This window comes from Anabrus simplex, chromosome 1 (assembly GCF_040414725.1).
Source record: "Anabrus simplex isolate iqAnaSimp1 chromosome 1, ASM4041472v1, whole genome shotgun sequence".
Lineage (NCBI taxonomy): Eukaryota > Metazoa > Arthropoda > Insecta > Orthoptera > Tettigoniidae > Anabrus > Anabrus simplex.
The window spans coordinates 1,246,683,686-1,246,700,169 of NC_090265.1; the positions used below are offsets into that span (position 1 = coordinate 1,246,683,686).

General features: G+C 38.8%; 1 protein-coding gene across 1 annotated transcript in view; it reads right to left on the reverse strand.

Moving 5' to 3' along the window:
• LOC136858244 (TBC1 domain family member 19) overlaps window positions 1-16,484 on the reverse strand; it is a 278,312-nt gene that overhangs the window by 237,846 nt on the left and 23,982 nt on the right. Inside the window, exons 2-4 of the mRNA XM_067137644.2 lie at window positions 14,166-14,354; window positions 13,916-14,054; window positions 4,764-4,851 (exon numbers count right to left, since the gene is read on the reverse strand). Of these exons, the coding sequence (XP_066993745.1) occupies window positions 4,764-4,851; window positions 13,916-14,054; window positions 14,166-14,354 (416 nt within the window). The remainder of the gene's footprint in view (window positions 1-4,763; window positions 4,852-13,915; window positions 14,055-14,165; window positions 14,355-16,484) is intronic.

A 16,484-nucleotide genomic window follows, 5' to 3' on the forward strand; every position in this document is an offset into this window, starting at 1 on the left:
GCATCCAGTCGAGCATTCTCCATTAATTCACTCCCCAGGTATTTAAACGTTTCCACTACTTCCAGGGGCTTGTCTGCAAGTCTAATCTGACCTTTCCCTTCTTTCTCCCCTATAGTCATAACAAGAGTTTTACTCTTTTCTACACTTATTTTCAATCCACATTCTTCGATCTTCCCATTCACTGCATTCAACTGTTCTTGAACCTTCCTGTCGTCTTCTCCCCAAATCACAATATCATCTGCAAATAACATCATGTTCATTTCTCTTCCTCCATATGCTGCTTTTGCTGTTCTCATGATGTCATCCATTACTATTGTAAACAGGATTGGTGATAGAACACTTCCCTGTCTCAGCCCACTAGTTATTTTGAACCAACTTGTCCTGCCAACTTGTGTTTGCACGCAACTACAACATTCCTTATACAATGCCATGATCATTTTTATTAATCCCTGTCCAATTCCTTTTTGCACCAGACTGTCCCAAACTTTCATCCTGGGGACACTGTCATATGCCTTTTCAATGTCAATGAATGTCATCACCATATCATTCTCGTACTCCCAATGCTTTTCCATTAGTTGTCTCATAATGAAAATGGGCTCTATTGTTGACCTTCCACTTCTGAAACCAAACTGATTTTCCTGTATCTGATTCTCAACCCTCAGCCTTATTCTATTTTCCAGTATCCTTTCCATTGTCTTAGCAATATGGGATATTAGAGTAATTCCCCTGTAGTTCTTCAAAACTTTCTTATCACCTTTCTTGAAAATTGGGATGATTATTCCTTTAGGCCAATCCTCAGAGACCTCCTTATTCTCCCAGACATTCCTGAGATCCCGATATGTCCACTGCAGGCCTACAGCTCCAGCTGCCTTTTCATCTCCACTGAAATTTCATCTATTCCAGCAGTTTTTCCATTCTTCATCTTTCTTACTGCCATTTCAATTTCATTCATTGTAATTTCTTTATCCATTTCTTCATAACTAATTGCCTTTCCTGGTCGTCCATTGAATGAATGCCATCCATTCTTATGTTCAGCAGCTTCTGAAAATACTCTCTCCATCTATTTCTTATTTCTTCTGGCTTTGTTAAAATTATGCCACCTTCATCCTTCACAAATCTGGTGTTTACTTGATCTCTTTTTTAGTTTCTTAAGATACCATACAGTAATTTCTTGCTGCCCTGCGTATCATCTCTCAATTTCTGTGCGAATAAGGCCCAGCTTTTCCTCTTTTCTTCCTCCACTACTTTCTTGGCCAAATTCTTTGCCTCCACATATTTTCTTCTACTTTCTTCACTCTTAGTTGTTTTCCATGCTTTCCATGCCATTTTCTTTTCCTTCACTTTAATCTTTACCCTATCATTCCACCAGTGTGTTTCTTTGTCTTTCACATTTCCTGATGTTCTACCACACACCTTTTCTACACATCCAACCAGTGCTTCCTTAAATCTTTTCCATTCCTCTTCAACATTCCCCACCTCTGTCCTGGGTACCAAGGGTATTATTTCCCTTTGAAATTCTTCTTGTATGCTTTTCTCCTTCAACTTCCATACTTTAATTATTTTCTCTCTTCTTAATTGGGGTTTTTCAATCTTTCCAACTTTCAATTTTCCCATCACAACTCTATGATCTCCACCAAAGGCTTCTTCAGGCATGGCTGTTACATCTACAAGGTTCTTCCGGTGTTCTTTCTCTATGATTATATAATCAATCATGGTCTTTGTTCGTCTGTCTCCCCAACCATACCTTGTAATCTTCTGGCTGTTCTTCCTAAACCAGGTGTTTCCAACAATAATTTGATTCCTCATGCAAAAATCCACCAACAACTCACCTTCTGGATTTACATTTCCATATCCAAAGGGCCCTACAACATCTTCCTTTCCTTGTCTTTCCATTCCAACTTGTGCATTTAGATCTCCCATCAATAGTACTTCCTTATCTTCTATCTGTCTCTCCACTTCCTCTAAGAACTCCTCTAGATGTTCATCTATGCAACCAGTTTGTGGGGCATACAATTGAAATAGATCTTTCACGCCATTTTCAAACTGGAGTCTCATCATCATCAGCCTATTGCTGACGTACTTTGTATATTTCACATATTCTTGGATTTCTCTTCTAAGTATGATGGCCACTCCATTTTTTGCTTCAGGTCCTCCGCTGTAATACAGCCTGCATCCTTCTCTCAGAGGGATCTCCCCTGTACCCCTCTTCTTGGTCTCGCACAGTCCAAGTATGGCTATATCTTTTTCTATCATGAAGTCAACCAGTTCTTCTGTCTTTCCCGTCAGTGTCAGTACATTAACTGTTGCAATTTTGATGTAGTTTGGTGCTGGTTGCCCATTTTTCACAGTTCCCCCAGCACCTGAAGAGCTGCGCGTCGCTTTTAGCAGGGGACGCCCTAACCTTTTCCGAGGCACCATATCTGCTTTGTCCGTATAGGCTATTGTTACGATGGGCTCGCCACACCCAAAGGCATTTTATACCTACTGCCAGGTTTAAAATTAGCCGCCCCTAACATGGAGACAGACGCCTTTCCTAGCCGCTCCTCTGGAGTACAGACGCTACGGGTATGCCCCTTCCGCCATCTCCGCCGTACCGAAGTCCACCTCCTCCGCCGTAGATGCCGTTGAGGTCTTCACTCGTAACCCTGAGCTGGGACCCATACCAGGTGTTACACACCGGGTCAGTGTGCTCTGGGACTCACATAGGCAGGGGCGCCACTCCCTGGGTAGGGCTGCCTCCGAAGAGGGTCCCAACCTGCTACCTGAATAAAGCCTTAATAAAATCTTAAATACAAATAGTCGTAAATTTATACACTTTCTTGAATGTCCTTGTTTGAAAATTGGTAACAAATTGTATACTAGTAGTTTTATAAGAACGCAAAATGTTACGTTAAATCTTGTAAAGTGGAGGTTGAGGGCGTTAGAGAAAACTTTTGGATACTAAACAGATCGAACGTCAGAATAATGATAAAAAATGTAGTTGATAGTTCCAAATGGAGTATTAATACATATTAAAGCTAGTAAAGAGACGTTACCATTGCTCACTTCAAGTGAGGTTTACAATAAATTGTTACGTTGAAACAAGTAAAGCGGGCCCTTGTGATGGTTGAGGGTGTTAAAGATAAAATTATCGGGTCTTAAACAGTTCAAATGTCAGGAAAATGATGAAGAAAGTAGTTAATAACTCTGAGTGGAGTTTAAACACAATTTTTTTTTTTTAATTAGTAAAGAGACGTTTCTGCTGTTCACATCAAGAGGGGTTTATAATAATATAAAAATGGTTAGACTGTTGTAACTCTCGTGTGAAGAGATAAAACTGTAGTCTTCTAAAAGCACGAGTGAAGAAGAGTGCTTGATGGTAAGAAGCTGTGGTGAATATTAGCTGGAAGGAGTGATTGTAGCCTCTTGTATAAAGTCGAAAGGGAAATTTGGTTTGAAGTCTCTTTATTAATGTTGAAATTGGTTAACATAAAGATGAGTTGGAGAGAAAAAAAATGTAGTGTAATTTCGATGAAATAAATAAATAAATTTAAATACAATCAGGTACCTGATTAATTACCTTTCAGATTGAGATTAGGGCTGAAGATGCCCTTAATTAAAGGGCGAAACATGTCCCTATAATTTTATTCAAGATTTAATTCTTTATTGTTTATTTTTCTTTTTTATTCTTTATTTATGTATTGTATAGGTGGAATAAATAAACTTTAATATTTATTTGACTTCATTGTACATTTCAATACGGACCAAAATATGAGAATTATAACATGTAATGAGTGGTATGTTCCGAGCTGTGAGCGGAGAGATGGTGTGGAATGACATTAGAAGATGAATCATTTTGAGTGGCGTCGTTAAAAGTAGAAAAGATCACAATATGAAGATAAAGTTGGAATTCGAGAGAACAAATTGGGGCAAATATTCATTTATAAGAAGGATAGTTAGGGATTGTAATAAATTACCATGGGAGATGTTCAATAAATTTCCAATTTCTTTGAAATCATTTAAGAAAAGGCTAGGAAAACAACAGATAGGGAATTTGACACCTGGGCGACTGCCCTAAACGCAGATCAGTATTGATTGATTTGATTGACCTCATGTTGCTACACGAACACGTGCCTTCTTGTTGCCACAGGATTTTAAACTGTTGCCCTGTCCCGCCCGATCACCAGACTTGTTGCCAATTGAAAATGTGTGGGATATGGTGAAACAACGGGTGCGGCGCTGTGTCCCAATGCCAACCACCAAAGGTAAACTGTGGAACCAGGTGAATGCAGCATGGATGGCTATACCACACAATCCCATTCGCGCCTTAACGTGTTGATGCCATCACGCATGGAACATGTTATCAGGGCCCATGGAGGACACAGTGCCTAATAGGCAACAGGACACATGCTGAACTTAGGTGACTGAAATGCTAATCGTTTCTGCAGAACATACTAATGAACAAGTCCTGTGAATATGAACTTTCTATCTGTAGTCTTTAAGGTGTTCTGTTTTTATGAACATGAGTGTACTAGTAGATAAAAATGCTTTCACATGAATTAATTTATTATTCAATTATAGTATAAAGCATTTTGTATTGAAAGGTGAACATAATACAAATTTCTCATAAGAGTTCGTATTCATAATTACTAAAAATACAGTACGTGTAAAGGTTTAGAAAATGGTGTAATACAGAAATGTTATGAGTGACTTCCTTCCCTTGCAGTACTTTGTCTCATCTTCTCTTCAACTCTAATCTATACAAAAACTTGCCAGGAACTTACTCAACAGGCTGATAATTTGGGCTGCGTATCCACAGAAGAACTTCCAAGAAATCTTTTGGTGCATACACTGGTCGATAATGACTAAGATCTGGACAGAAACAACATAACAACATCTTATAATTAGACAATCAACATAAACTCTTCACAGTTTAACTCACAAATCGTTAACTTGACAAGCAAGCACTCTACAACAAACAAACAGATATTCTAGTTCATGACTGAAAAATCAAAAGAGGTAAAAGTGTAGGTGGAAAATTTCCCTAGTAAAATGTTCTCTTGATACTGATTTTTTTCTGCTAAAGTATTACTGTAATATAGTTCATGTGGATAGAACCAATGTCCCTAAATAATGGAAATTCAAAACATGAATAACAGAACCAAAATTTTCTCTTATGAGAACTGCCACACATTTCAGTCTGCTTAAAATTCCTCTGCTTGTTGGTGAATGGCTCAGCTGGTAATCTGATTTCCAGAATACCAGTATTGCTTTCTACAACTAAGAGAAAAACATCCCCAGCATGCACTTTCATTGAACCAAATGGTAAAAGCACTACCTCATTCGCATCAAGCCTCCATGAATTAACTAAGTGCTTCCGCAATCTTTTATTTGCAACTAGCTCTGTGAACTCATTTAGTTTCACATCTCTTACCGTTAAGTCATTACAAAACTGAGTCATATCCAGTGTTGCCAATTTATATTTTCAAGATCCGCTAAATACTACTTAAAATCCACTAAAATTCTGCCAAGAAATCTGATATCAAATAATGAGCAATAAAAATGTGCAATAATAATAATAATAATAATAATAATAATAATAATAATAATAATAATAATAATAATAATAATAATAATAATAATAATAATAATAATAATAATCATAATAATAATAATGATCCATGTAAACTATTAACATTAAGGGGTAATTACTTGTAATGTAACTCCTTTGAACCAAGAATTCATTCTGCCATCAATTCTGACTGCAGCCTGATGGTCAACACACATGCCTTTCCTTGTCTGTAATAAAGATACCCCTGATACTATAAACCCTCAGTATGACCAAATTCTTTGACTGGGTACTCTTTTCTATATAAATGTAAACTTTTCCTCATGTAGTAGTAACATTCAATTACTTGACACATACCCACATTTTGGACCTGGCAGTCTGCCTGTGGTCAACAGCACTGGACTTCATCCAGTTACTTACTCTCCACCATTGATTATACCCTGTATTCTAATTTGCTTGTGAACAGCTTGTCTCACATACACATCTGAGAAGTACCTTGGTAATTGCTGCCATCCATCCTGTTCCCTTGCTTAAAGATAGGTGTATTTACCGCTTTCATCCAATCAGAAGACACTTTATTCACATTCCATGCTAATCCTATTATTTTACAAAGCCATTTCATCCCTCTTCCCACCATATTTCACCATTCCAAGTCTAATTTTTTCATATATTCCTGACGGTTCATGATACAAGATTTTATTTACTGTCACTAGGTGGTGGTGTAATAAAGGTCAACAGCAAGAATAGTGCTATATATAATTATTATATACATATATATATTTTTTAAAATGCTATTTATTCAGGGCGACGGCCTAAGAAGATCTCTTGCCCCTACTTTGCACCATATGTTATGAACCTGCATGTATTTGGAAATTGCAGAAGTGTAAAGTGTTGAATGTGAGGAAAGGAGCATTAAGGATGACACAAACACCAGTCCCCAGACCAGGGATATTAATCATGTACAACTAAAAAACCCTGACCCGGCCAGGAATCAAACCCAGGGCCACCGGGTGACAGGCGGAGGCGTTGCCCCCTACACCATGGGGCCGGACGTGCTAACCATATACTTCAGTTCTATTCCCAATTCTTACTTCAAAACCAACCATCAGCAATATTTTTGCTTTTGACCTTGACTACTACATTTTAGTGCTTCATAAAAATTTTCTACTTCATCCTCATCTGCTCCTTCACATATACAGAGAGGATTCTAGTCTTAACTCCAGCAACCACATAATCATTCATTCATTCATGTGCCTAACAGAAAGTATATTGCATTCTCCACACTCTGCTCTTCTCCTTTAAAGAACATCTCCTACCTTTTACTTCTTATCTCCTTTACCCAAACATTATTAATGCCTAACACATCCAGATACATCCTCTTTGCTGACTCAGACAGTTCTACTTTCTTTCTTCCATAAGCCCTATTGATAATAATATTGTAAGAAACCTCTGCATTGGCCAATATACTTTCACCACTGCTGCTCCCTAGCATCAGAGCGAAGCCTTTTTTTTTTTTTTTTGACCTACTTATTACTCTTATCCTCAGTCATACACCCATTGCTTTCAATTGCTGAGCAAGGCCTGTTGAGTGAAAAGTTGTTTAACACTAGAAGGACAGGCCTGGACAGTCTATCTATAAGGACTACCATGTCATTTTGGCCCATACCATCTTTTTCAATTTACAGTAATGGGAGAGAATTCATTGTTAACCTTTTTAAACAGGATTAAAACCTCAAATGGATATTTTTATAATTCAGTAGTGTGTCAAGAATACACTATATAATTCTGTGTGGCTATTTCTAGCCTAGTGCAGCCCTTGTAAGGCAGACCCTCCAACAAGGGTGGGCGGCATCTACCGTTTATAGGAGACTGTATATAACTGTAGTGGAAAATAGTGTTATGTGTGGTGAGTTGCTGGGATGTTGGGGACAGTACAAACACCCAGTTACCGAGTCAGGGGAATTAACCACTTAAGGTTAAAAATCTCCAACCCAGCCAGGAATTGAACCCAGGTGCCTATGAACCAAAGGCGACTACAACGACCATTCAGCCAAGGAGCCAGACAACAATACACTGCACCAGGTATACTGACATTAAAATTAATAAACTTCATTGTTTGACCATACTGAACTAAGATTACAACATTTTATTTTAAGTTTTGGGTCCACCTTATTCAATACATTAAAATTTGTTGCGTGGGTGTAACTACAACATATATTTCAATCAGTACTAGTTTCGACACCCTACTGCATCATCATCAGCTGAATAGAAGTTTGTAGAGAAAATTGAGAATCATATAAGTTTATCAACACCGAATTCATCACAATTTAAAACCATATTAATAACAGTGAAACTGTGTTAAAGAGAGAAAGAGAAATGCATTTACTTCTGCTTCCCCCATTTGGAGGTTGCCAAAAAGGCAAAGCTTACATGAAACTTTGATTAATAACTACAAGGGTCGTTTATAACTGTCTCTAAGTCCGTCCTTATTTTCAACAAGTCAAAGACTTGCTAGTGTTATGCAACAAACTGATAAAAACATATGCAAACTGGTTCACTTCATATTATAATTGAGCAAACTTGTTGAAAATAAGGATAGACTTAGAGACAGTATATTTTTAATACAGTTTCACTGTTATTAATATGGTTTTAAATCGTGATGAATTTGGTGTTGATAAACTTATATGATTGTCAATTTTCTCTACAAACTTCTATTCAGCTGATGATAACGCAGTAGGGCGTCGAAAGTAGTACTGATTGAAATATATGTTGTAATTACATCCACGCAACAAATTTTAATGTATTGAATAAGGTGGACCCAAGACTTATAATAAAACGTTGTAGGTATACTAACACCATTATCACTAAGAAAGAGAAAACAAAAAAATTGTAAAACAACATTTCTTGTAGAGAAACTGTGTATACAGTACTTTATGTGTTACAAGTGTTAAATAAAATGCATGCTTGATGCAGATTGTGGTTCTATTTCTTCCCTCATCACCATTACAATAAGCTGGAGTCAACTGTTTTTCATGACTATCAACATGCAAACTGAAATATTGTCTATTTGCTGCATCGCAATCTTAAATATCCTCCCCACCTTGGTCGGACCATTTATACGGGAATGACCCAGCTGTACTGCCTTGTGACCATGGAGCGATCCAGAAGCTGAAGAATGTTCAGATTCTGTTATCACGCCCTCAGCATAATTCACAAATTCGGTCTTGTTTCCACACCAGTCTGGGCTTCAAGTCCTTTTGTAAAAAGTACTATGTCACCTATCCTTACTTTAGTTTCTATGTAAAATTACTATGTCACCTATCCTTACTTTAGTTTCTATCTCAATCTGCTACACTTCTTGGTAACTCATTAACTGAAGGCAGTATTCCCTTTTCCATATTTCCTCAAAGTGTTCAATGAACTTTTGTCTCTGTCTGTACACCTTAGTCAAATCTTGGTTGGTGGCAGGTTCTGGTGTACTTGAATGGGATGTCAACTGATAGGTTACTACTAGCCTTTCAGCGCTTCGTAGGAAGATGTGACTTTCCAAATACCATGTATTCAGACAATGCTCGAATGTTTCAGGCCACCAGCAGAGAAATATCCAAACTCCAGAAACTGCTAGAATATTCAAGAGTACAAATTCACGTCACACAGCCACATTATACGGAAATTTTTAGTACCAAGAGCGGCATGGTGGGCAGCTTCTGGGAAAGGATGGTAGGGTCCACTAAGATGTGCCTCAAGAAAATACTCAGGCGAGAATAAGTACACAAGGAAGGACTTCAATACTATTTTGGTGGAAATCGAGGCCACTCTAAACTCATACTCCATCACTGTAGATGACATTAAATCCATACTCTCCTTTCTGGTGAATTTATGTGTCATTTCCTACACAAAAACTTCACCAGATCTCCAAAGGGAGGACTCCTCTGCCTGTAGTTGGCGATCCCCACTTTGGATGTTAAGTTTGGTAATGGCCACTTGACCCTCAGCCAGACAGTTGCAGGTAGTACCATCAACTGTCACATGTGGTAGCAGGATGATTCTGACCTGACAAACTCCTGACTGTCTTATTAAACAGATTTGCTAATAAAAACCAGGTACCATCAATGTGACTCACAAGTATTATGATTTCAATTTGGAAAGAAAAGGTGACATCAATGAATGCACAAACTACAGATTGATTTGTTTATTTTCTGATGGAAAGAAACCATGAAAAGAGGCAAATATACATACGGCATTTCTAGATCTTGAAAAAGCCTCTGATAGAGTACCTCATGATTTCCTATGATATCCATTAAGGTCCCATAATGTACCACAGGTTTATAACTGGTGGATTCAGCTTTTCTACCATAATGTCAGCAGCTTGGTTTGTTGTGCAGTAGAAAATTCTTGCCCATTCAATATCCATGTGGTGTTCACCAAGGCTCTGCCTTATCAACATTACTCTTCACCCTCTGCTAGGACATGATCACCAAGATTTACAGACATCATAATCCTTTACCTTAATGTATGCTGACTATGTGATGATGGCATCTGAGTTAAGATGTACACTTGAATGATTAGTCCAGGCAGAGAAAGACTGCCTTGATGAATATGGATTGCATATGAACATCAGAAAAACCAGAATATCTTGAGAGTGGAGAGCAGAGTGAACAATATCCATCGATGGCTGCTGTATGGGACAGAATATTATTGGCCCATTACTAGAAAGCCAGGACAGAAAATCCATATCACAGAAATGATAATGCTAATTGCTTTATGTCCCACTAACTACTTTTACGGTTTTTGGAGACGCCGAGGTGCCAGAATTTTGTCCCGCAGGAGTTCTTTTACGTGCCAGTAAATCTACCGACACGAGGCTGACATATCTGAGCACCTTCAAATATCACCGGACTGAGCCAGGATCGAACCTGCCAAGTTGGGGTCAGAAGGCCAGCGCCTCAACCGTCTGAGCCACTCAGCTCGGCTCACAGAAATGATGATGCAACATTGGTCACTAAGTCACGCCAGACATGACCACATAATAACAAAGATATAGAGAACAATTTGGTGTAGCCTCGATGCTGCACAAAATGCGAGACAATTGCTTACGATGGTATGGCCATGTAATCTGGAGTGCCAACAATTCTGTTATTAAAACCGCACACAACATTTCTCCCCCAAGGCACAGACGAAGAGAACGGCCTAAGGAAAATTGGATGGGTGTCATCAACGAAGATATGATCAGAGTCAGAGTGACAGCTGAGGACGCTGCAGATAGTGCGAAGTGGTGAGTCATATGCAGTACAGCAGACCCTGCTGAGCAGAATAAACACAAACAAGAAGAAGAAGAAGAAGAAGAAGAAGAAGAAGAAGAAAAAGAATGAATTTGATTCACTTTTCTTTTTTGCTACTGGTTTTGTGTCACTCAGACACAGATAGGTCTTATGGAATAGGAAAGGGCTAGAACTGGGAAGGAAGGGACCATGGCTTTAATTAAGGCATAGCCCCAGCATTTGCCTAATGTGAAAACAGGAAACCACAGAAAACTATCTTCAGGGCTGCCAACAGTGGGATTTGAGCCCACCATCTCTCGAATTTCAGCTCACAGCTATATGGCCCAAACCAAAACCACATGGCTAAGTCACTCGATAATTCACTTTCTTTCTTTCTTTCAAATGGTCTCTCATAAGTCCAAACACCTCATCCACGTCATGGGAGATGGGCAACGTTAGAAGTAAGGGAGCGCCTGTGAGTATGAAGTACAGTGAGAACATTGTATGCCCCGGGACCACTACGGTAGCTGTGAAGGCCATATTGGAACCTTGGAAATAGTGGCTAATGGGGCTCTGGTGAAGCTGCTGCCTTGTAGTAAATGAAGTTGGTTCTCCAAAGGCTAAGGGAAGAAACCCTGACAAAAAATCAGCATGCCTAGGTGCTGTATGAGGCAGCCCCTCAATCGGGCTTTGGGTGCTGTGGACTAATAACTTGCACACCAGAGAATGAACCATTACAGAAACACATGCAGAAGTAAACCAGATGGATATCTTGATGCCACTTTTAGAATGAAAAAACAGACTCAAATTGGCTTTTGGAATGTGCGAACAATGTGGGAAGTGGGAAAGCTGGAAAAGATTTAAGGGGAAATGTATTGCTATAAGATGATGGCTCTCGATTCAGTGAAACACGGTGGAATGGATTTGGAGAGCATCAGCTGAGAGATGGTAAGACACTGTTGTATTCATGAAAGGAAGAAGACAATGACATCACAGTGGAGTGAGATTGTTGCTGACAAGAGAATCAGAGGGGGATGACCAAATATTTAGAAGAGTTGGACTTCAGGCTGATATTTATGTCTGTTATCACATTATTCTTTTGATGGTTTTTGGAGATGCCAAGAGGCCGGAATGTTGCCCCACAGGAGTTCTTTCACATGCCAGCAAATCTACCGACACGAGGCTGACATACTTGAGCACCTTCAAAATACCAGGATCAAACCTGCCAAGTTCAGGTCAGAAGACCAGCACCTCAACCGTCTAACCCACTCAGCATGGCGTGACCGGAGATATAACATGTGAAGTCCAAACTTTCATCAACAAATGTTTGAGAACCATCGTAGGAGTGCAATAGCTAGATCTTATATCGAATCAAGAACTGTGGGAGTGAACCCAGCAACAAATGGCTGAAGTCCAAATAAAAGAATGAAAATGGAAATGGATAGGACACATCCTTCGCTGAGGCCCTGACAACATACCAAAACAGGCTCTTGAGTGGAATCCCCAGAGATCTAGAAGGGGGAAACCAAGGATAACATGGCAGCGCACAGTGAAGGCAGAGGCGTTGACAGTTGGGAAGTCCTGGAAGAACATCAAGAAAGCAGCAGCAAATTGAGTCAGATGAAGAGCTTTTGTATGTGCCCTATGCTCTACCCAGAAATAAAGTCAAAGTCTTTCAAATGGGAAATAATAATAATAATAATAATAATAATAATAATAATAATAATAATAATAATAATAATAATAATAATAATAATAATAATAATAATAATAATAATATTTCACACCTCCTGTGGATTTCTGGTACAGTGTCACACTCTGGAGATGGTGGTGGTGGTGATTATTGTTTTAAGAGGAAGTACAACTAGGCAACCATCCTCTATATAACACTAATCAGAGTGAAAAAAAGAAAGGGATCCGACACTTCGAAAAATGAAGGTACCGGCCAAAGAACGACAAGGGCTGCAAAGGGCGTGAAAATGAAAGACTCCCTAGGCCTCGAGTGCTCTAGTACCGTTTGGGGTCAGAAAAGAACAAGAGTTGACCAAGGGAGGTCAGATAGGATAGATGAAAGTGAGGAGTCCGGCACAAGTACAGTAAGTGGATGTAATGCCAGGAATCAGCTAAGGGCCTCGTGGTCGCCTAACACCCCCCCCCCCCCCACACACACACACACACACTCTCTCTCTCTCAGCTAAGAGCCCCTAGGGCCTCTTTTAGTTGCCTCTTACAGCAGGCAGGGGATATCGTGGGTGTTACTCTTCCCCCCCACCCACCCACAGGGGGATCTCATTCTGGATCTTAAGATTATGGGTTCAAACCTAGTAGAGGTAGTCAGATTTCTGAAAGGTGGAAAATATTCCATCTGTTCTTCATTTCAAACGATGTCAGCATGTAAAAGATCTCCGGTGACATATTGGTGTTCATTCAACGAAATTAATTAAAACTCAACCACAGATTATCCAACAGGGATCCATTTCTCTGCTATCTGGCAAAGTAAAACAGAATCTCAAAATTGACACCCAGGCAGCCTAGCTGGTATCAAAGCACAATGCCTGCACACAGTAGATGAGTCCATATAATTATTTATTGGTTTTATTCCTACTCACTACTTTTGTTTACAGAGGTGTTGAGATGCTGGAATTTTTTCCTGCAGGAGTTCCTTTTTTGTGCCAATAAACTACCAAAAGTTGGTTGACATATTTGAGCAGCTTCCAATACTACCACATCAGATCTGCTATCTTGGGCTTCTACCGTCTGAGTCACAAAGTCTAGCTCAAATGGTGAATAAATCAATTTGTTTTCTACAGAGCAAGATAATTTATTTAATTCTTTAAAAGTGGAGCACTGTAGTGCAGTTAATTTAACAGTTGTATGATGGTATAGGCAGTTAAACTTTGTAAATCTCCTCCCTCTCACAGGATATTTCACTTGTTAAGTTTTGAACAGTTTATAACATTATGATAAAGTAAAATAGGTAGATCTTAAAACAAAAGAAACAGCAATGTTATCAAAAGATGTAAAAGATGATAATATTTGTCCTTAAATACTGAGCTACTCTGAGCTACTAAATTTGTATCTACAAGACTAGAAAGAAAATACAAACCTATATCATAAGTACTCAACTCCGTCCACTTTTCTACCAAATCATCCCTGTCAGATGCAAGACGAAACCGAGCTAAGCAAACTCCAAGCTCATTACACATTGAGTTCATAGACTTGTTGATTCGTTTCTCCCACTGCATCTACTCAGAAATAAGTACACATTATTTAATTTTAAATAATATTGGTAGAATTATTAACAATGAATAAATTCCTAACTTTTATTTTAAAACACATCACAGTCATTAACTTACCTGAGCTTTCCGTAAATATGTAAGCGGTTCTTTAATTGGGAAACCATTTATACATTCAGTATTATTATGTGATCTCACCCAGTGAAAAACAGTGTTACGTAATTCAGTTTCCATTCCAGCATGCTTCATAGCTTCCAAGAGAGTTTCTTTAAAATCTGATTTCTTCACGCATGTAGATGCCACTATTTTCTGAAAAAACAAAACAATGAATGATAAAAAGTGATGTTGGCCTTTTTTTTTTGTAAGAACTAACCTATCAAAGAATCACTATGATTCAATTCCATTTTCTAAAACAGTGGTATTCAAATTGTGGTATGCGTACCATTGGGGGTACGCAGGGTCGTCTCAAGGGGTACGCAAGTGTATCGTAGCATCTAATGGTTTTCAGTGAGCAGTTCAGAAATGAGTTGAGCTTGCTTATTTTCGATAAAATCTTGTTTTATCTACCACTACACAGTCCCCTTTACGAACTATTCATTCTAAAATATGTGTAAATTTGTACATCCCATTTTTATATTCACTAGGTATGTAAAAATGCTTACTTATGCTGCATTCCTCTTTTTAATTTTTTTTTCAAAATCCACTCATTCACTTCAATTTTTTCAGTAGTAGTGTATATAATACAATAGTAACTGTTCCATTAATAGTTATAATGGTATATATATCGTTGCTAGTCAATGAAAAACTCGTAATTCCACTCATGGGAAAACCACGTTTCACCATCTGTCTTGTGAAAGCTTGCTACGTTGCCTGGGAAAACAGAAGACTCCAATGGTTCAATAATTGATCTATCAAGCAATGAAAATGCCAAGAACAGTTCTTCGGCCATTGCTGACCACTCACTTTTGGGCTGCTTCTGTAAACTTTACTCCAAAGGAGTTGCGAGGTTTCCTTTGCCCAGCGATGATGTACATAGAATACCATTATTGTTGTTATTGGGAACAGGGTGGTGCAGCAGCTTAGCTGCTTGCCTGTAATCCCAACGACTGTGGCTTGATTCCCATTGTTGCTGGGATGAGATTTTCTGCTACCTTAAATCCCCGGCCACAAATCTTTCATGCCTCAGTGCGTGTAGGGACCCTGAGCAAGTAGGACAAGCTGTGAATGATGATTATTATGGTTAGTATCATTTGGCATCCAGCAGCAATTATTTGTTATTTCTGGTATAACCGCAATACATTCAAACTTTGGGGTACAAAAGTTAAGCAATTGGATTTTAGGGGTACACCAACCAAAAAGTTTGAACACCACTGACCTAAAATATGCTGTGAGCATGGTTGCTCCACCTTGAACACTACTCTTCTCTAGTTTAGGATAGTCTAATGATACCATCAAATACCTAACCTTGAGGCACATACAGGTCATGCCAAGTCAGGCCAACTGCTGTTCAGTCAGATGGCCTGCAGATGCTGATTGCCATGTGGTCAGTATGAGGACATCCTTAGCCATACTCCTTGACTTTCTTGACTAAGTCTGCTGCTTCTCATTTCAGAGAGCTCCTCTGCTGGTTTTGGCAAAGGTATATAATCTTCACTCAGCCTAGAGTGGTAGAGCACAGCAGTCATGATAATGGCCTATTCTTTCTAGAGACTTACTGTACTTCCTCATGTGATTACCCACTGCTGACTAAACACTCCATTGCAATGAGTAATGTGTATATTAATTATTGATCTGTGCATATCAGAGGTAGTAACAAAACCTATTAATCTAACACAGAACTTCTCAAAGGGAGCGTACCCTTGCACAACTAGGACACTGTTTCATGTCGGACAATTGCCTAACAGCAAAGGAGTTTTTATAGTTTGGTAGTTGGTAACGAAATCTATGTTGAATTCTGGGAGTGTTGCATATATATACTGTATATATAAAAGTGAAACTACGTTTGTTTGTTTGTCTCACATGGACTCAAAACTACTGGACCGATTTCGCTGAAAATTTGTTGTTATTACTCCCGAGAGGGTTTAGGAAGTGGTTTGAATGAAATTTGATAGGTAGTTTTTATAATGAGTATATTTATGTAATTAATTTAATTATAAAGCCGCACCAAGACTGGATCAACCTTGATGGACAGATTGTCGCTAGGCAACAGTGACTTACTCTGAATCATAATAGTCCAGTAAGAAATGCTGTATACAAGAGGATGGGAACATGCTGCCATATTTTATGAAGTAACTTTCTTGCTAGGAGGTACATGACTATGGCAATATGTAGGAGGATGGGAACATGCTGGCTGTCATGTTTTATGAAGGGTCTATCCACATGTTCTCCTAAATCACTGGAGCAATTTCAACCAAACTTGGTACACTTATGATTTACTAT